The 21,272-nt window shown below is 40.2% G+C and overlaps 1 protein-coding gene across 14 annotated transcripts in view; it reads right to left on the reverse strand.

Moving 5' to 3' along the window:
- Positions 1-2,517: 2,517 nt before the first annotated feature.
- The window catches only part of LIMCH1 (LIM and calponin homology domains 1), a 311,947-nt gene continuing 293,192 nt past the window's right edge, over positions 2,518-21,272 (reverse strand). For 9 of the 14 annotated variants that reach the window (XM_034771939.1, XM_034771938.1, XM_034771943.1 and 6 more), the window contains 5 exons: positions 20,564-20,717; positions 18,895-18,981; positions 11,082-11,190; positions 9,083-9,185; positions 2,518-5,790 (listed from right to left, as the gene is read on the reverse strand). In XM_034771939.1, coding sequence (XP_034627830.1) covers positions 5,765-5,790; positions 9,083-9,185; positions 11,082-11,190; positions 18,895-18,981; positions 20,564-20,717 — 479 coding nt within the window. In that variant the 3' untranslated portion in view covers positions 2,518-5,764. The remainder of the gene's footprint in view (positions 5,791-9,082; positions 9,186-11,081; positions 11,191-18,894; positions 18,982-20,563; positions 20,718-21,272) is intronic. The other 5 variants (XM_034771942.1, XM_034771941.1, XM_034771953.1 and 2 more) reach the window with 2 other exon arrangements.

Below are 21,272 nucleotides of genomic sequence, written 5' to 3' on the forward strand. Positions count from 1 at the left end.
CCCACTAAGTTGTTCGAGTTTGGCTTCCACCTTGGCTGTGGTAATTTCTACTTTTATAATCTTGTTCCCAGATGGCTGGTTTCTGTGCATAGACTGAAAACAGAGATATATACCTCCCTGCAGACCAGATTTAGAGAGACGGGTAGGACTTAGCACCCCGCCTCTCTTGTTGGCAGCTCCTACTGCGTATCTTAGGCAGCCCCCCGCCTAGCATGATGGCTCTTGTGAATCATATTCTTAGTCACCGATGTCTTCCTATTCATTGTTGAGGGAACCCAGGTATCTAACTTGGCTTTGTGAGTCACAGCATTGCTCCTGTGGTTTTCCTAGACACCTAAAATTTAGGCGCTGTGATGCTCAGTGGTGCAACACCTATGTCCCTTTGTGGATCCCACCCATTGTCTCCATGGATGAGTTAACAATAAAAGAAATGACTAATGAGATCTTTAAAATAGAATATTTTTTCTTTTAGTGACTTGAGTGAGCCACAGTCATAAGATCATCACAAGTGATAACTCTTGCAGTGCATATGGTGGGTAGAGATGCCTGCAGACTAGCAGGTGAGGCCTCAGAATCACTTAAGAGTTCCTCCCACCTTTTGTGTCTGTATGATATTTTAGGAAAATCTCCCTTTCTATGGGGATAACCATCCCCTTGGCCAAGGAAACCACTGTCGTGTTTATCTTTGAAATGATTACTAGGGAATCTTTTGGCTCCTTTTACTTGTAAAATTTCAGTGGCTTTCAGTTTAGTCATTTCCTCTTATCAGGAACTTCTGTTCTGATTACATCCTCAAAAGAGGTATTTGAGCAGATGTGAGACCTGCTTTGCTTCAGAAGGGACATTTTTTCCTGGCACCTGTTCGCTTTCACTGGCCAAGTGATGGTCATCGGACTTGGCACAATGAAAGCAGAATTCCCCTTTTTAAGGCTGGTTGTAGGCAAGCCCCATAGATGGAGCCCTGGTGTAGATTTTGCCTTCAGGTACTTGGGCTGCCCAGCAACCCCCCTGCTTCTTAGGTAGGGCTCCAGTGAGTCCTCCTTCTAGTAGTTTCTTTGGCAGCAGCATTGTCTGTTCAGCTTCCCACTGGCTAAGTGAGGGGGAACCTGTAAGAAAACAACACTTCTCTTGCAAAGCTGGGCCTTGGGGAAGCAAGGTTTGAACCAGTGGTTTTCTACCTAAGCAGAACAGTAGCACTGTTTGCTTTCAACTATCACCCAGAGCAGTTCACTGAGTATAGATCAATGCTCATGTAATAAGCAGACTAGGGTTATTTTCTCTCTGTATTATTGTAGTGCCTGGAGATCCACATAGACAACAAGGCCCCATGACAGGGGTGCTGGAACAATTTGTACTGTGGGGGTGCTCAGAGCCCTTGAACCAAACTGTAGATCTTCTATATGAGGGAAACCACTTGAAGCCAGGGGGTGCAGCAGCAGCCGCCCTAGTTCCAGCACTTATGGCCCATGGTAGGAGGTGCTGCTGTTAGAGCCAGTCCCTGCCCCGAAGAACTACAGTCCGAAGAGAGGAAGAGCTGCAGAAACAGCTGGACTCAGGCGGTATCTCCTTCAATTTGTCCCAGTCAAGGAGCACCGTAGGCTCTAGCCCTTGCCTCAGGGCGCTGGATTGCGGGCAGGCCCCACCCCTCTGCCCCCGCCGAGGTCTGGGCAGCTCCAGTCCCTGACGGGCCGCACAGGGCGCCCCGGAGCAGCGCGGTGGGGAGGGGGCAGAGGCTGCCCGCCTGCCGCTGAAGCGGAGGGAAGGCACAGGGGGCGCCCCAGGGTTATTGCGGTGGAGCAATGGGGCGCGACCCACAGGCTGGGAGCCCGGCGCAGGTAGGGCTGGAGAGCCGCCCTCCCGGGGCAGCCACATTCCGGCCTTGCGCCGCCTCATCCCTGCCCCGCATGGCCTCTCGTGGGCCCTAGGGCTGGGGCAGCCTCCGCCCCTGTCCCGCCGCAGCCCGGGCAGCGAGCGGCGGAATAACTCCGGCTGTCACCAGCTGCCTTCAATTTCGGCGCCACAGCGGCCTCCGGTGGCCGGCAGCGGCACTTGCAGGCGTCCTGCCTCCGGGTGACTGCGGCGGGGATGCCAGGCAGCTCCCCGCACTGCGCCACTGCATCTCCAGCTCCGCGAGTCCCACTTCGCTCAGCCCGCTGGCATAACAAACGGACTCGGGCAGTCATCAAACAGGGCTGAGCCAAAGCCCCCTGAAGACCATGGGAAGCCGTGGATGGGCTTTGGATCAGGCCCACCCGGAGAGCCTGCCTGTCTCTCGGCTCAGGACAACAGGCGCATTCCCAGCGCTCTCAGCAAGTCCAGCCCCTGGCCTGTCACTAGCCAGGCTGCAGGGAGCAGCCAGCTCAGCGTTTTCCATCGCAGGCTGCTCAACCCTCTTGGCAGGACTTCCTCCAACTCAGGCTCCCCCAGCTAGGTGGGGCATGGTTGTCGAGAATTTAGCAGCTATTTACTGTCCCGCCCAAGGGAAGTTAATTACAACAAGACAAATCAACACTGCACCCAATTTATTCATCATTTTATTTATAAACATACATTAACTATAAAAGCTGTTGCATTTTAGACAATTTTTTTCCTACTTTCCAGAGGCATTTTAGAATAAATATTGTAAGTGAAGATTAGTGTAACTGTATGGAACATTAGCGCAACTAGAACAGTAATTCTTGACCTTGATTGGGCTTGCATATAAGGTGAATCCCTTTTAGCTCACCAACCATTATGTCATGTATAGATAGCTACAGTATGTATTCCATCAATAACACTACAGAGCAGGAGTAAGGAAAACCACGATGAAAGTTTGGTAGCAAAATACATAAAATGGCTATGACAATTATCCATGTTCTCTGACTGGTAAATAAGCTTTTGCAAGAGCTAAAAAACATTACATTGTATTTGCTCAGCAACAATACATCACTTTGTGAAACAAACACATTTACGTGGTAGCTCAATGTAGTAAAGCATTATTTTTCCTGCAACCACAAAAAAAAAAAAAAAAAGAAAAAGAAAAAGAAAAAAGAAAGAAAAATATTTCAAACTTATGTTTGAATTGGAAAAAGCTAGGCCTTAGCCTGTTTGAACTGCCATGTGACAGTCTCCCAATGAAAAAATAAATCAAATATAAACAAACCATTGGCAATTAGCATTTAGAAAATGTTCTGTGCTGGTGACTAGTTGTTCATTATGGAAAAACACTGTGTGGTCTAAGAATGCTGCTTTGTTTTGCTTTACATTAGTTTTGGTACATATACAATTAGCCACACTAAAATATGTATATATGAAAAAATGAGAGAAAGGAGGGCTACATTTTCAATAGGCTTCAATCAGAGATCCATTTGTGCGTTTGCAACTCTGCACATAAAAACTCCAACTTGCACATGCATTTTGGCTCCAGTCATGCTTCTGCTAAAAGCACTGGGAGTTTACCACTGCCTTCATTAGAAACAGACCAGACCTGTGTGACAACCAACACTTGTACACTCAGGTGACTGATTTACACATCTAAATCTTAATCACCTGTGTGCATAAGTGTTAATGACTAATATCAAATGTTCATACTCAAGCATGCAAAAATGGAAGTCATGTTTTGAAAATTAGGCCCAGAATATAATATATTCACATACCCTTAGTGTAACAGTTGGAGTTAGACAGTTGTAAAAAGTACTTCATAAAAATCTGTATTTTGAATTTTCATATTGTGCATTATTTGCAATAAAGTATTATGATGACAACATGCAAAGTGTAAACATGTAAACATCAAGGTTATCAAAACATTTAACAGTAAATCATGCAAATGGTTAATCAAAACATTGGATGTTGCTCTATATATCCAAACGTTTCTTTTTTATTATTTTTGTAGTTTTTTTTTTTTTTAATAAAATAACCCCCATGTGAAGTCCTGTGAGCTTTACACTTGGGATTTATTGCATCCATAAGTCACCACTGTGTGCAACAACTTCGCATTTTCTAAGGCACAGTTTTAATGAAATAATATGCAACTTTCTATTAGACAGCAACAATGTCTTAAAATTACAACATTGTACAAATGTTTTCAGTGACAAAGTATTTCTGCATGAGCACGCAACTTGCATGCAAAGAAATGTCTAGCATTTTAAATAAATAGATGCTATCAATATAAACACTTAGAAAAAAATTATTGCTTACCTAATATCCACTTTATTTCCTTTTACCAACACATCAAAAGACAATGGATGTGTACATATTCTGTCACATACAATAAGAAATCTCTTAATTTAGTTGATCATGGTTTTAAGGCAGAATAAATAGATTTTTTTCCATTTTAAAGAGCATCTTAAGCTGCTAAGTGTGATGCTTTTGAATAACTTCTCTTTATCAGCCATGTAGTACAGTTAGAAATCAGTACTGTAATATTTTACAACTGTAATGTGTGAGCTAAATTTTAGGGTATATTCTTGATTTCTATACCCACAGCTCCAGTTGCTGTTTCAGGGAGCTACTGGTATGCACTAATGGTAGAATATATTTATGATAATGCACAGAGTGCAACTGACCCAAATGCGCTTAATAGTTTTGTTGTTTTTTTTGTAAAGTGTTACAGATTAGACCTCATCCTGCATTCTTTATACACTCACAAATCCCATTGAGTGCAATGAGAGTTGTATATACAAGGAACACAGGTTCAGGACCACTGATGTACTGCAATGAATCACAGCTGTTTATAGTTTGACATATTCTAATTATATTGACCCTTTATGGGACCCAAATCAACCTGTCTGGTTTGTAAATGTATTTCTACTATATAGAATCTCATTAAGGTATCAGATTCATAAGATCTGCTAATTCATTTGTAACAACTCTACTGGCCATGAGAAAATTACAAGCCAGTAGATCCGTTTAGCTGTACCAACAACCACCAACCCACTTCTGGTAGATTCAGCTTCATCCATGTCAGCCCCCCAAGAATTTGGTAGTACTGTATAATTCTGTACATGTTAAGAAAAGATTTCCTCTTTATTATCCTACTGGGGGGTTTTGCAATTGCTAATGGCATACACTCTTTCAAGGTTAATGAAGAAATCTTTATTTGATAGACTATTAAACTATAATGTTGAACATTACTTAATGTATACACACACTGAAAAACAATCCTAATGCTAAAGGTGCAATAATTTATTTGTATAACTCCTACCCTCCACTGAAGGTAATATAAAACAAAATGTTTCAGAATTACAGTATGTATTATTAAACTAGTGTCTTTGTGTAAAAAAGTTATAGTTTCAGTAATAACAGAAAAGTCACTTGTGATGTTTAGTTTTGCAAATGCACTAATTGGATGCTAACTTTAAATGATTTCTCATCTTGAATTGACATATTCTAGAACTTCCATAAACATTCTGTAAACTTAATTTTTTAATTCCTAGAAGTATTAAAACAAAAGAGATTTATTGACTCTTTTCTGACTTTGAAAAGACCAAAATAACAGATTTTAAATCATAAACATATCTGAAAATATGGAAAGCCTCTTTTTTAATATTTCAGATATGAATTACCAAATGTTCTTCATACACATTATACAAATTCATTATGAAAGGGAAAAATCATACTGCGCTTTAAAGTAGCAGATGCAGCTTTTTATATGAGCATTACAAAATGAGATGGGAGCTATGAAGTCCATGGATACGAGCTCTTACAAGTGATTGTCTGGAAGCAGCCCCAGGGACATGATGGGAAAGCTCCTTCTTGCAGAAAGTTTTTAGGACTGAAATACCTGTCACAACGTTGTTGGCTGCCCAGCAGCTAAATTAAAAAATAAAAACACAGTAACAGTTACAAAGGTGAAAAATCTTGACACTTGTTACTTTTGAAACAATGGAGTAGATAGGATTTCCCTCATGTGACATTTATATGCAAGAAATCCTGGCAAGAGTTTTACAACTCAGTAGTGCCCCTAGTTCTACAGTCAATTAAGGATATAAATTAGGCACCAACTTGGGGGTTGCTAGTACATTCTGCATGCACTTCCAGTCAATTTACACACACAATTATGATAAAAACAATATTATGGTAGAACAACATGGCAGAGGTTGATAAATCATCTTTAGCCAATTCCATTGTGCCAATTTTGCATTATATGACGGCACACAATGATCAGAAGCAGCCTCCTCCCATAGCCAGGCAATACTCAAGTTAAAGAAGAGGGTTAACTACTTTGCCTTAGAACTTCTTTGTCAGTGTCACATGTATAACATTAATGATATGGACAAGAATATTTCTGTTTTTTTTAAAGTTCATCTGTATTAATTTGTTGTTCTAAAAAGATAAGCTATCCATAAACTGCAGTCACTTATTTAAAAAAAAATACCCTGGCCACTTAGTTTTCTCCTAGAAAAACAGAAGACACATTGACATACATATTTTTTTATTTAAAGTTTCTAAACTGGTGTATTCATTATGAAATAAAGGAATTTGGAGCTTCAGGCAAACTTCCGGTAGGCAGCTGTTCTGCAAGTGTATCCACACCCCTCTCAGCCTCTTATTTGCACAACTTCTGGTTAGTGTAAGAGCACTAACATTGTAGTACCCTGTCCTCTATTTCAGACAAACTGTCTTCCAAATTTTTTATATATAAATAAAAGCCAGACAAAATACAGATAAACTATTTCAACTGTTGAAGTCCAACAAAATCAATCCCGCTAGAACTCCTAAACTTGGACTGTTGGTCCACTTTTGGAACTTAAGCACAAGTGGGTAAATTTTTTAAATTTTGAATATAAAGAAAAGCTCCTGAGCAGAGACACTGCAGAAAGAGGCCAATTTTCAGTTTAGAGAAAACACCTGAAGGTGAGCTAGGAAATTCTGAAAATATTATTTGTATTACCCTAGCACCTAGGAGCCCTAATCACGGACCAGGACCCCTTTGCGCTAGGCACTGTACAAACACAGAATATGAATTTGTAATGAAAACAAAGAACGTTAAATCACATATGCACAAGTGACATCACTATAATACATAGTATTTTCTTCTACTTTGTGGCACAAAGTTGTAATAAAATTGCAGAAGACAACTGCTACCTCACATGTACTGAGTAATAATACTCAGCTGTGCCCTCTCTTGTAAATGGGATCACAACCCTCTTTCAAAAAAAAAAAAAAAATTGGGGAAGGGGAAGAAAAAAATATTGAATTTTCTTCCAATTTTTACATATAGCTAGAAACACAGATATATACATTTATGGCCAATTCCTCACCTACTTTGAGTAAGAGTTTGCATAATCAAGCCTATAGATATGAAGAAGAATTTCTAAATTTTTTAATTTTGTTTGGTTTGATATAAGGTGCCTAAAAGCATTTCATAACAGAAATAAAAGCAACTGTGCAAATGAATGAGAAGCTATACAACAGCACCCTCTATCTCTAAAAATATGGAAATATTTCTAAACTCAAAAATCAATACATTAGGACTGAATCCAAGTTGTGGATGGACCAGAGTATTTTTGTTCCTTGACTTATAGAGCCAGACTTTTTTGGGGAGGGGAGGAAATAATATGGGGGAAGGAAGAGGACCCTGTGTTTTGTCCCATCAATAGCAAACATGTCCGGGATATTTGGTATTCAACAGAAATTTCAGATCAAGTTTAGGGTGGTGATCTGTGTTTTTCTCCACACCCCCTTCCTTTCATGCAGAATAAAAGTGCAGTGTATATCCTATGTATCTGACCATATGCTGGGAGGAGGGAAAGGAAGGAAGGGGGTTAAAAATTCTATAGTAATTTGATATTGATCACATGAAGATGGCATAGTAGATAGGAACAAAATCTGGACTACACCAAGTGGTAGTACCATCCTACACTCTCCAATGACAAGTGAGAGATCCATGAACAGGAATCTCAAGGACATACAAGGTCCGAGTGTGCTGCAGGGGCCAGGTATTTAGACATTAAATGGGATGGCATGTCTAATATGCTTAGCAGGGACCCTTCTGCCAATTAAAGAGCAATGTTCATGGACTCTGAAGTCTTTTTGGACAGAAAGAGGATCAAAGTGGGGCAGGGTGGTGGTAGGGGTGACCAGACATTCCGTTTTTAAAGGGACAGTCTCATATTTAAGCCCTCCCAAAGATGTCCCAACTTTTTCTTGAAAACAGGCAAATTATCACGTATTTTCTGTCTCCCCCACATCAGTGGGTCCTGCTATTGGCCGAATTCCTGCTTGCCAGCCGCCCGCTGACCAGCAATGAATGGGGGTGGTCCAGTGGCCAGCAATGGGTGTGCAAGGCTGGTGGCGTGGTGAAGATGCAGGGCACAGGGCCGGCTGCTCCCCCACTGGTCCGTCAGCGCAGCCCCTACACCGCCCCAACCCCGCCTCTTCCCGCCCCTGCTCCGCTCCAGCCCTGCCACCACTCCCTCCCCTGCAGCCAGGCCTGACCCTGCACTCACCGCATGGTAAGTGGAGCGATCCGGCCCCAGCCTGGTCCGCTCCCCTGGCTCCCAGCTGTGCCACCAGCGAGTGCTGGGGGGGCAGTTCCCCCCATCCTCCTCCCCCTAAGCCTGGGAGCCAGGGGAGCAGAGCAGGCTGGGGCCCCAGGCCTCCGCAGGGGACAGGGAGCTGGCTACTCCCTGCGGGAAGTGGAGTGACCCTGCCCCAGTCTGCTCCGCTCCCCTGGCTCCCAGGAATTGGCCAGCCCCCCCTCACCTCCGTCCCCCACCAAAATAGCTAGGGATGGCCCTGGCTCCCCAGGCCAGAGGAAGGGGGCGCAAGGTGGAAGTTTTGCCTAGGGTGCGAAATATCCTTGCACTGGCTCTGCGGACGGTTACATGTTGCCATTGCAGCCCACCCATTGGCCCTTTACGTGCTCCCCCTCTCACTGTCCTCTCCCTGCTTTGCCCCTTCGCCCCCTCTCCAGCCCCGCTGCTCCTCCATATCCCTCCCGACAGGGTACATCTTAATATTGTTATGTTACATATGAACGTATGCACAGTTAGTAAATACCTAAACATCTTCCAAGAAGAATGACAAGATTAACTCTAGAATGTAGTGTGGAAGGAAAAACATCATGGACACCTATCTTAAAATGCAATCTGGTACTTACTTCTGGATTTGATGTAACAATCATTGCAGTTGAGAAGACCATTTCTAATCCTGACATCTGTTCCACTTGCTGCATCTCCAAGCTGTCCCTTGCAAATTCCACACTATTGGTTGAAGAAGAATGAAGAGGGTAAGGTTTATGGGACAGGTTTCTTTTTCTCTATCTCATTTTTTCCAAGGTTTGGATTTTCATTTCATGAGTTCCTTGTGAGGTGAAAAAAAGATTTCACGTCGTCTAAAAGCAGGGTTTTTAAAGTGGGCTATACTTAGGGCTTTATCCCATAAGTCTTCACTTAAACTAAATGCACATTAAAATCAATGAGGGTTTTGCCTAAGACATTACTACAGAACTGAGCCCTTTGTGACAGGCAAACCTCAGAAAGGTCAGAGGTTGCAAAGATGAAGATGGTTATTGAACGCTTATCTGAATGTATGCTGTGTAAATCAGGCTGGAGATGCGAGACCAGGTGTTCTCTTGAGATTTCTAGAAATCACCAGCTTAGCTGACTGAGAAATACCATAAGAACAGTCTCTCTCAGACTATTTCTACTTGAGGGCTTGGTGAAAATCAGAAAAGCACATTCATGAAGACATTGGAAAATGCCTGCATGCATATCTCTTTCTGAGGCAGAAGCAAATTTCAGTTTGAGACAAAGGTTAGCTCTGGTTTTTGTTTTAGAGGAACACTTTTTTTTTTGTCCACCTTTACTTATATGCTGCCTCCTTTACAAAGTAAAAGCTAGAAGCAGCAATTTGGGATCTATGGATATTTTTGATTAAGATATTGGTTAAAAAATTCTGCAATCGTTTTTCAGCTACCTGGTCAATATCATCATGGAGACACTGCAGTTTTACCTGTTTCCTCCCATATGTAGTAGGAAAAAGCAAAATTTAGAAATCATTTGCATGTAACACAAAGGTCACAAAGTACCAAGTACACTGTACTAGCGCAAACATTTGAAATGGGAGCAAGTGATGGAATGTTTAACCTGACATCCTGCCATTCAACACTTACATTCTATCTAAACAGAGATCTTAAACTGTTTAGCATCTAATTAGTAAGAAAGTCTGTTAAAATACAGTTCTCTAGAAAAGTGTCAACACAGTTTCAAACCTCAGTGAGTGGGTCACAGAAAATGTTTCTTGATGTAGGGTTTGTTTTGCATCTGAAGCTCAGGTGTGCTGAACAGCAAACATACTTCACAAGACAATGTGTAAAAGAACAGAAATTAAAGTGACAGGTACTTTATCCATAAGCATTTCTAAACTGACAGAGTATAATTCATATACTATATAATTTTTCTAAGATGCTAAGCAGTGAAAGCTCTCGAAGACGAATCTGATCACTTGAAAAGGGATGGAGCGGGGGAGTTGGTCACAATTACTTTGAAAGATTCATTTGGTAAATTATTTAAGCACAGTTCATCAGATACCAGCATTCAAATATTTTATACTTGGGAAATGACATGTAAACTGGACATTAACCAGTGTCCCTAGGGTGACCCGACATCCTGATAAAATCGTGACTGTCCCGATATTCAGCTGTTTGTCCCGCGTCCCGACGGAAGTATTGTCAGGAGGCCATTTGTCCCAGTATTTGGCTTCGGTGGTGCTCCGGCTTTTTTTTGCTTCGGCAGCGCCCTGCCCCCCAATGTGTCCCGATATTTTGTTTTTGTCATCTGGTCACCCTAAGTGTCCCTAATTTCTGTTATTTGAGATTGTGGAATAATATCTGCGCAGTTACTTGCTAATAAATCACAGGTCTTGGTTCAATTAATATAACCCTTGGTGTAACCATTTGATAGGAAAGAAACAAATTTAGACCATTCTAACTCCTCTTCAATACAAATGCATAACAGTGGTGCAGAATAACAACTTCCTCTTCCTTCCATTTCCAGTGTTCATGATCCCTAATTACAACATACTTTCTTCCCACAGTAACCATGACACAGGTAGCATGAAATCTTTTTTAAACAACCAAGATAATAATGAAGTCATACCCTGAAGCAATGAATGTGAAAATATAGACCGAGTGTTTCAATAATCATGGCAGCTCCTTTCCCAAGAGGAAGCCGACAGGTAGAACATAGTTTCTTTCCACTGACAGACCTAAAAGACAATATATATTTTTTAAAAAATGTCAGAGCAATGTGTGGCAGAGTACAAACAAATGTTTATTCAGTTTTATTAAGAGTGGTCTGGAAGAATGAGTGAAGTGTTGGGAGTCAGGTGATCCTGAGTTATAATCCTGGCTCTGCCATTGACTCACTGTGTGGTCTGGGCCAAGCCACTGCACCTCTCTGCCTCAGTTTCCCCATGTGTAAAAATGGGAATAATGCTTAGCAACTTATCTCACAGTTGTGTTGTGAAGATTCATTAGCTAGGGGGAGATGGACTTTCACTGGGACTTGAAGTGCTTTTGATAGTCTCCACTCCTTAAGTGTCTGTATAGTGCTTTGAACATGTACCGCATCTACAAGCCATATCAAAAAGAGAAGGTGCAAATTGCTTAAATATGACGGAGTTAAATAAAAGGAATTACTACTGTGGATTATTTTTACCCTAACTGAAGATGTAACATCCAACTGGAAATACATGTGGATTGTCAGTGTTACTAGCATAGCACACTTTTAGGTAAGTTACTTGAAAAAAATTCAGTGTTAACAGTTAAGTTTCAAATAATAAAATAATGCAGAAACTCACTTCTCCATCAGGGAAAACTGAGCCATTGAGTTTCTTGAATTATTTACAACCAAACTGTTAGCATGGAATTTTTTCAAACAATTTACTTAAATGTGTTTTAAATCTTTCCTCAAGGCTGAGCTTTGCCATGATGCCTGTAAGAAATCAGCCAGTTAACAACAGTGATTGTTGGGGGACAACTGGAACTTACATTTGCCATTTAAAAAATTATTATAAATAAAGTATGTAAAATTGTATATGATTGAATATATTCCTCTCTCCTCGTTCCTTCCACATGCTGATTATGTTTTTAGATTTTTAGTTCTTCAGAACAGGGAGTATGTGACTTTGTTTGTCTTTGTATAGTGCTTAGCAACATGGGTCCTAATTCTGAAAGGGACCTTGTCTCTTGGCACTAGTGAATTAACAATAATAAATCAGCCATTGGGTAGAGGTAGGAGAGAAATTTCTCAATGATTCATGAGTTTCAAATGAATGCTTTGATGTGTGCTTAGGCAGTGATAAGACAACATACAGTACTTACCGTTACCTTTATTTGTGCCACAACATAACAATAAGCCACAAAAGAGTGTGCATTTGTAGTCCACTGATGTATACCTTGGCTGATGTATACCAAAGCATTCATGGCTATATTATAAGAGAACAAAGGCAAATTCTTCTTTATCCACCAGAAAAGTGTAATGCACACCCTGCACTAGTCATTGCTATTGGAATATGGTTTGTTAAATTTTACATTTTAAAAAAACCCTTAAAATATAGTTTTGGGTGTTTGTGCAATATATGCTTCCACTATGTCAGGTACTTCCTAATAAAAAGATAAATGAGTAATAGGGAAAAGGTTATAAACAAACACATTCCTCCATCTCTCTTTTAGCTTCCCAAAGAGAAGCAACAACCAGATGTTGGCAACAATAGGCAGGCAGAAGTCTAAAACTAACAGTGTTTTGTGCTTGGTTTTGAAAAGTTGGCCTTAACATCCCATGAGCAGCCACACCTAGACATGAAAAACATCATGGACCTCAAATCAGGAGATCTTTGAAGAGGTATCTCTTAGCAGAAAAGTCAAATATATCCATATTCATGATAGAAGGATGCTGTGTTAATGGGCATAAGATCATCTCAGAATATTCCCATACAATCAGTACAGAGAGGAATCAAGGGGGCATAGATGAAAGTCATCTCAAGTACTGTAAATTAGTCTTAAAGTACACTACATCCTCAAACAGATGCCACATCTGCATGTGTTAAACCATTTTTTAGAACAAATACCATTTTAGGTGAATGTGACTGGAATTACCAATTGCTGCTAAGATGCTGCAATTCATAAATCACTAGGATGTAGTGCTCTCAACTATAAGCACTGAACAGTAAGATGTAAGACATTTAAATCTCTACATTAAAATCCTTCAGAGAATCAGTTCTCCAGCAGTGATCAAAAGTAGTAGCAATAGATAAAAGAAAAAAATGATCGAAGTTAATCTTTTCTTAGGATACCTGGCAAATCCATTATTTACTTTTAATCTTCAGAGAGAACTGATTTTCAGAAGTGTTGAAAACATGCAGTTCTCACTGATTTTAAGGGGAACTGCAAGTGCTTAGCATCTCTGAAAACTAGGTCACTCATTTGCAGACTCTTTGGGCAAGGACTATATTCACTTTGGGTGAGTCTCACACACTGCCCTGGCCCCTTTATGCTGGGTAAAAAGGGCTAGGAGCAGTTTTAAAGGGGCTCTAAAAGCCTCTACTCCAGCTGGGGAAGAATTCCCTCAGCAAAGGAACTGAAGAGGACAGCTGCAGGTGTCTTCCAAAGACTTCTATACAAGCCCTGTCACAGGGGGCATACTGGGGGTGGGAGGGGCATGTAAGGGATGGGTGGGCATGTGGTTGCAGTAGGTAGTGTTGGAATGATTCTGGGCAGCTCTGTTGGCCAGGGACAGGCCTATAGAGTTATCCCAATTACACTGGGGCTGCTCTGCCCTCTGCAACAGGCTAGGATTGGGAAGGCATAAAAGTGGCTTAAAGCCACCTCAGCACCACCACCGCTTGGGTTCCATGTTGTGTACAGCGTGGAATCTCCTGCGGCGAGTCTAGTACAGTGTAAGCACACTGCGGGCAATTGCTCAAAATATATTACATCTAGACTTGCAGGACTACATTTACAAAGAGGCATCCAAGCACAGAGCGCACACATTAAAAAACAATCCAAAACTAATCAAAATCTGGTTACTATAATGCTTTCAATTTTCACATTCTTCTTAATGGTGCAGAAGCTATTGTGGGCCTCACTGAGAAAACAGCAACACTGGGATGGCCCTGGGGCAAACTCTGAAAGTGTAATTGCATTTTAACCATTTTAGTCTTCTAATTGTGTCCGAATTAAGTCTACGCATGCAAACATAATTAATTTTGATTTATTTAAAGGCATTTTGCAGGGCATAAGGTAGGGATGTAAATATCATTTAAAAAATTAACCATTTAAACGATTAAAATTCTATCGTCTAAACGGTTAACCAATTAAAGGGAAAGGGGCTGGGGTTGCTTTGGCTGGCGAGGCCAGGGCTGGGGTTGCTTTGACTGCCTGTGGGGCTGGGGTGGCTGGCCAATGGCGGGATGAGCCGGGGTCCGGCGCTGCATGGCTGGGACCGGGGTCCAGTCAGCGAGGGCGGGGTCTTTCATTGTGTGGCCGGGATCCGGCTGCTAGGGCCAGGATCTGTCTGGCACAGCGTGGCCAGGATTAACGGTTAAAGTTGGTTAACATTTTACATCCCTAGTACAAGGTGGCTCAGTGGGATAGAACACCATTCTCCTTTTGGTCACAAAGTCAAATCTAGTCTATTATTGGTAGTGATCATACGTTATTACCACTTCATAGCTATTCTTTGTTGGCCTACTGTACCTGAAATATTTTGGAAATCTAGTTCCTAAAAGACCTGAATCTATGTCTCTAGAAAGAAGCTTCATCATAATCACTACCCTTACTGAGAGTATTAGCAGAGAGGCCAAGTATTAGGGTTGAGAGGTCTCTGGAGATTAGAACATCCAGGCCAAGAGTGAGTCACAATGGTGCAGACTGCTGTGTTTTGGCATTCATTACGACTTCCAGTACCGCTGATAGAGTACTTCAATGACTAGTGTGAATCTGACATTTTCCAGGAATCCTAGAAATTCACTAAAAGTTCAATTAATAACAAAAACCTAGGTTGCAACGCTTAGTTCTCATTTGTCTGCAAATTCAATTGCTGAGGGAATCCTTAGATTAAAAATAATTTTAAAATGGATTTCAGTACAAAGAGTGAAAATAGAAACAGACTGTTTTACTCTGCAAATTGGGTCTCCAGGGGAAGAATTAAAAAAAAAAAAAAAAAAAAAAGGCACGATTCTAGTTTTGAAACAAACACTTGTTGAGAGGATTGGAATTTTATTAAAAAGTGTTTGTTTCTATCAACTGTGGTAAAGTAAAGCATTCACTTGCAGTGATTTTTTTCTGATTGCAGAATCAGATGGTTGAACAAAGGAACAAATCACTTTTAGGCACTGTGGGTAAAATTTTCCAAACCACCTAAGCGATTTAGGAGACTAAATCCCATTTTCAAAAGCGATTTGGGCATTTAGGACCCTAAGTCTTATAGAAAGTCAATGTGACTTAGGTTCCTAAGTTGCTTAGACTGCAACTATATGCACAAACACTGTTTCCTATGGTTTTAGATTTTGCTCTGCAAGCGAAGAGGTTTTTTGTGAAATTACATAGGCAAACATCTCTTTTTTCCAGTACATTCATCACAAAAGCTAAAAATGCATTTTTGAAACTGTAATCCACACTGTTTTATCAATGTTTCTCAAGAGATAATTTGATCCCCAATGCCAGAAATCACAATGTTCCCCTCAGCAAATGCTAATTTAAGCAGTAGTTAGATTATTTATTTATTTAATTATTTTTTTATTTTATTTATAGATTGCCTGCACTTTGGTATCCCTTTGGGAATACGAACTAAAAAGCTTCCAGTAAGCTTCCTCCCTTTACACCAAAGTATTATAAAATGCAACTGAGAAGTTACACAATAAACCTTAAAGTTTGGTACTGCTAAACCACTTTCCTATATAGACAAAAATATTTTAAGATTCATTCCAGATGCCCCATTTGTCCATAAAAATGAAAAAGTAGCCACATTTTATTCCTGGAGAAACAAGGAAATAGGAATTTTAATTGGGATATATGAAAGTAAGTAATGTAAACATGGCAACACTTTTCATTTACTGTACTTTTACTCTCCCAATCAATGATAAAGCCCAATGGAGCCTCCACCATCTTCAGTCCACCAAAACTACTGTTACAACACTCCTCAAAGATTTCTTCTTGTCCAGGTCTTGGCAAACCTTGGTGAATTTATTCAATTTTTATCCTCCCTGACCAGCTCTTTCTCAAAGTTTTATCTTCTTTTGGTTTTCACATCTAGTTCCTCTCCTACCTCTCTGACTTCATCCAGTGTCTCTCAAAGGGACCTCCTCTCCTCCCCCCTCCATTCTTCCTGGGGATCCCATGTGAGGCCATCATGGGACCCACTTATTCTATCATCACACTCTTTTCCTAGGTTAACTTATCTTCTCATATGGCTTTAACTATCATCTTTACACCAAAGACTCAAATCCATTTTTATTCTTCTAATCTGTCTCTCTCTCCATCCAATTTTGCATCTCACCCTGTCTCTTCAAATTATTCTCCTGGATGTCTCGCCACTAATTTAAAAACGCAACATGGCCAAAATGAACTCTTTATCCCAAGCTCTCCCTATCCTGCCACCTATTGTCTGTCACTGTTGACGACATCACCATCCACCCTGTCACTCAGGTTCCTAACCTGGAAGAATAGGGGTTATTTTTGCCATGAACATCCAGGCCACATCCAAACTTTGCAGCTTTGCTCTCTAACATTTGTAAGATCTGATCTTTTTTGTTTCAGTCCCTACAGCTAAAATCCTCATCCATACACTTGTCTTCCATCTTGATTACTCCTGCTCTAGCTTCCCAGATACCCACATTATCTCTTTCAAATCCATAAAAAATGGTGGTCTGATCATCTTTGTCTGTTGCTCTGAGTTTGTTGGCCACTCTTTGAAAAACCCCACTGGCTTCCCATTCTCTCTCACATCGACTTCGGGCTTCTTACCATCACCACCAAAGGCCACACAGCTCTACTTTTCCCACTACTTACTTTATTGTTTTACCCTGCTCCCTCCCCCATTTGTACGCTTAACTCACAAGCAGCTTCAGACTCTTCCATGCCATCCCTTATACATGGAATGACCTTGCTGAGTGAATCAGTAATGCCACTATCCTCTTCCTTCAAACCCCTCTAAGGCCTTGTGATGCATATAAGAAATTAGCCAACTAATAAATGCTATGTACGGGGGTACTTGGCAGGTTGATATTGAAAAATATTTGTACTGTATTTTTTAATGCCCTGCTCCTACCCTTCCTTCATCCATCTTCTTAGCTTGTAAACTCTCAGGCAGGGACTATATCTTTTTGTGTGTGTCGACAGTATTTAGAATATCGTAAGTGCTACCATAATACAGACAACCACCACAAAAACCAATGAGGCTAGACCAATTTTTCAGGTCTGTATATCAATTACAACTGGTAAAATATTTACATTCTATAAATTAAGTGTTTTAGAAAATAATAATCCCAGAATATTTAAAAGAAAGGTATTTTCATGTTTTTAATGGGAGTAATGACATTGGCATCCAGTCCCTTGTTTCCAACATACACATAGTTGATTTAGTCCAATTAATCTGGAGCCCAGAAAAGGGACTCAAACCAGGGCACAACTGCTAAAACTATGAAGAAATAATCCAGAGTTTAAATGAAGCAAAAGATTGTTATGAGCTGGGTGAAACCTGGGTTGAGATTGACAGGTGTGAACTTCACCTTCTGTTAACATAACCGTAAACTTAAGCCCCGCCTAAGGAAAAGGATCTGCCCAGTAGCCTTTGCTGAGTACTGTTTTTGGGAGTGGTGAGATGGTGTATGGGAAGACAGAACAGACTGGGGGAAAATAAAGATCTTGGGTAAGACAAACAGAGAGAGCCTGAAGGAACAGCTGAAAGCACCGTGGCCAACCTTGGAAGAAACCTGTAGTGAGGTTTTTAGGTCAGGGATGCAGGCTTGCATGCCACGGTGGAGTTCCAGAGTCGACGGCAGAGCGATCGGGGATTGATTTTATTGCGTCTACACTAGACGCGATAAATCGATCCCCGATAGATCAATCGCTACCCACTGATCTGGCGGGTAGTGTAGACGTACCCTAAGAGATTAGCATGAGTGTAGGGATATCAAAGGAACCAACATGTGCTTCAAGTCTGGGAATTAAGGACAGGATTTCTGTCAACAAGTGTTGAAGTGTCAGTCTCATGAAGAGCTTCCCCTACTAATCTTAAATAAATATACTTTCCCTACTCCAGCTAAAAGCTGGATTAAATTTGAAAACCCTAAATACATCTGAAAACACTTGAAGTGATATTTTGATACTAGTGAATCAAGATTAGTGTTGCATATAGGAGGAGAATAGAGCGATTTATAATCAAGACCCCCACACTCCGGCTCTTTTCTAGTTTTATGCAGGAGGTATTGGACATATAGACCAAAGCCTGAATTGTTTTTTACTTAAATTGTGCTGCTGAAAAGCTCTGCTATGTGTGTTTCAAATGAACAGTAACGTATGTTAATAACAGAAGTGGTAGCTCCCAAAAAATCTGATCCTGCTGCTCCAAAGCACTTAAGCATGTGAATAGTCCTGAGCCAATGGATGTCCTCTTGTGGTTATAGTTAAGCACGTGCTTAAATACTTTGTTGGACTAGGGCTTATATTATATTTGGAATTGTATAGCAATGTTGAGTCCCATAAACTAATGTTTGCACTGAACTGCATTATGGGCAAAAAGAATCTCAAAGTGTACGATGATAGAAAATTACGCATTGCAAGGGACATTTGAAAATACCAACAATGTTAAAATAATATTAATAGAATTGAACTGCTACAATTTATCTTTGACGTTTCCCTTAAAGTTATATTTTAAAAGAATTAGTCAGTCTGCAAAATTCCTTATTGACCTTTGATACCTGTTGGGTGAGTGGTTTTGAGGTGTAGGAGAGCATGGAGATGACAGCCCAGGCCTGAAATTCTCATGACAGCCGGTCCTAAAATACAGAAGAGAAAGTTGCAGTAAGATTAAAAGTAAATAAATAAAAATCCTAGCAGTCTCATACGGATGAGGTAAAAATAATCCAGAACTAAAATTTAGCTCTGCTGCTTAAATGCAATCTCTAGAGTTAGTAAACTATAATATAAACACTCACTGTTATTTTGACACAAAGAATAAATAATTTTTGGAGTGTCGGTCTAGCAAGAATAATTATTCATATTGAACAGTAGCTTCATTGCAGCCCCCCAAAAAACTGGACAACAAGAGATGCAGGAAGAGCTGAGCAAATAATGCTGAAAAATTATTAGACCAATTTCACCTCTCTCTGCTCAAAAGTTGTGTGTGATCAGATCACGTTTTGCTCATATGTACTAATTATTAACTGAATAATTTCAATGCTAATTCTCATCGTGTAAATTGTTCACAAGAAGTTTGCTGTAGGTATTAGATGGCTGAAATTCAAACTAAGCTGGTTAGTTTTGATAGGACACAACTCGCATGGTATGTTTCTACTCCTAGACTTAACAAATAGCACAAATAGTTATAATGAAAATAATAAATAAGAAAAAACCAAGAGATGTGAAACAAGAGTTATAGGTGAGGGATGAGGCATTCATTTGTATAAAAGTTTGTGTTAATGTATATTAAAAAACAGATCCTCATCGATGCTTAATTGTGAGCTCTAAAATATTTCTCTCTCTAACATACAACATTGATATTTCAATTGTGAAACTTAAGTCAAAATGTCTCCCTTACTGAGAGAGCAGAAGCAATCCTTTAGTAACGCTTATCTAGAAACACAGGGCAAAGTACCAGAGAAACAAAATGAAGCCAAAGTGAAGATCCAGAAAAAAATTACTGATCTTAATATCTTTTCTTTTAAATCTCAGAATGCTGCTATATAGATATCTTTTAAGACAAATAATATGAAAATGGATAGTAGCAGCCAGAAACTATTTCAACATCAGAAGAAAATTAGTTGATACTAACTTGACTTCTTTCACTCGGATTGCATTTCTTATGAAATGCAAAGATGAGTATTACATCATTATAGGTTGGGAAATTAGGTTCTCAAAAGTCAATGGGAGTTTTGCCATTGACCTCAATGGGGTCAGAATTTCCCCCCAGGTGTCTACAGCAATGTTAACTCTGCCACTTTGCATAATCTGTATATATTTACAGCATACAATTAACACAAACATAATATATTAACTTCTATATGTTCCAGGGGTTAAAGGGCTAAAGAGAAGTCACAGGATTAATGGCAGCTGGAGTAGGGGCTTAAACAGAGAAGTGAGTTATGAGAGAACAGGACAAGGAACTGAAATTAATAAAGGTTGGTGTTTTGTAGGAAAGCCAGGAACTAGCAACATTTATACATGGTATGATTAATCAGTGTTGGTCCAATAAAATAGCATGTTTTAAAGTAACTTATGAAACACATTGGATAGCTCCAAAAAGAAAATCAGAGTTAACAAAACTTCTCAAAACTTTACACTATATTTTATTTATAATGCATTTAGAAAGACATCTCATCAGGGGTAAAGTAGGCTATCAAGCAAACGTCCATGACCCACCTTCTCCTTTCGCCTGGGGAATTATCCTGCTGGCCTATGCTCTGATCCAGAGATGTTTTCTGTCTAACTTCTTCTGAAATGTGTGGTGACTGTTTCGTTAACAACTGCTGATTCCACAACACATCTGAAGTTACAGAGTGGGGTAAACTGAATACTTGAGATAAAAACCATTTGAGAAGATTATTTTTAACCAATATAACTAGTGGATACAAAAAAAAAAAAAAAAAAAGAAGTAGTAAGGCACAGAAGTCAAACAGGCTACTGCACGTAGAGAAATAAGGCCAATACAATCTTGTTAATGTTTGTAAGAAGAGACACCAGATTATGTTCAGTATATTTTCCAGTCAGGAATAAATACAGGAGCAATGCAGTTGAGCTACTTAAATATGTTCAGACAGCCAAAACAAAATGTTTCTCGTCAATGGTCCTGGTGCATCCAAGCTTCCAGACAACTACAAGAGTTATGTATGCAGGGTGTTGACCCACAAGCACTGGGGAGAACTAACTTAGGCATTAATAAAAAGAATGTAGGCTGTTCATGTCTGCTATTCACTCCCACTGTCCCAGTAGCCCCAGCAACAGCTTTTTCTCCCTGTGACTCCCCTCTGCCTTTTGGATCATCTCATAAGGCTCATCAGCTATGACAGCCGCTCAGTGGCCCATGGGATGCTCAGTGAATGTGCTTTAGGCCAGTATTCAGTGAATTCAG

This window comes from Trachemys scripta, chromosome 5, assembly GCF_013100865.1.
Source record: "Trachemys scripta elegans isolate TJP31775 chromosome 5, CAS_Tse_1.0, whole genome shotgun sequence".
Lineage (NCBI taxonomy): Eukaryota > Metazoa > Chordata > Testudines > Emydidae > Trachemys > Trachemys scripta.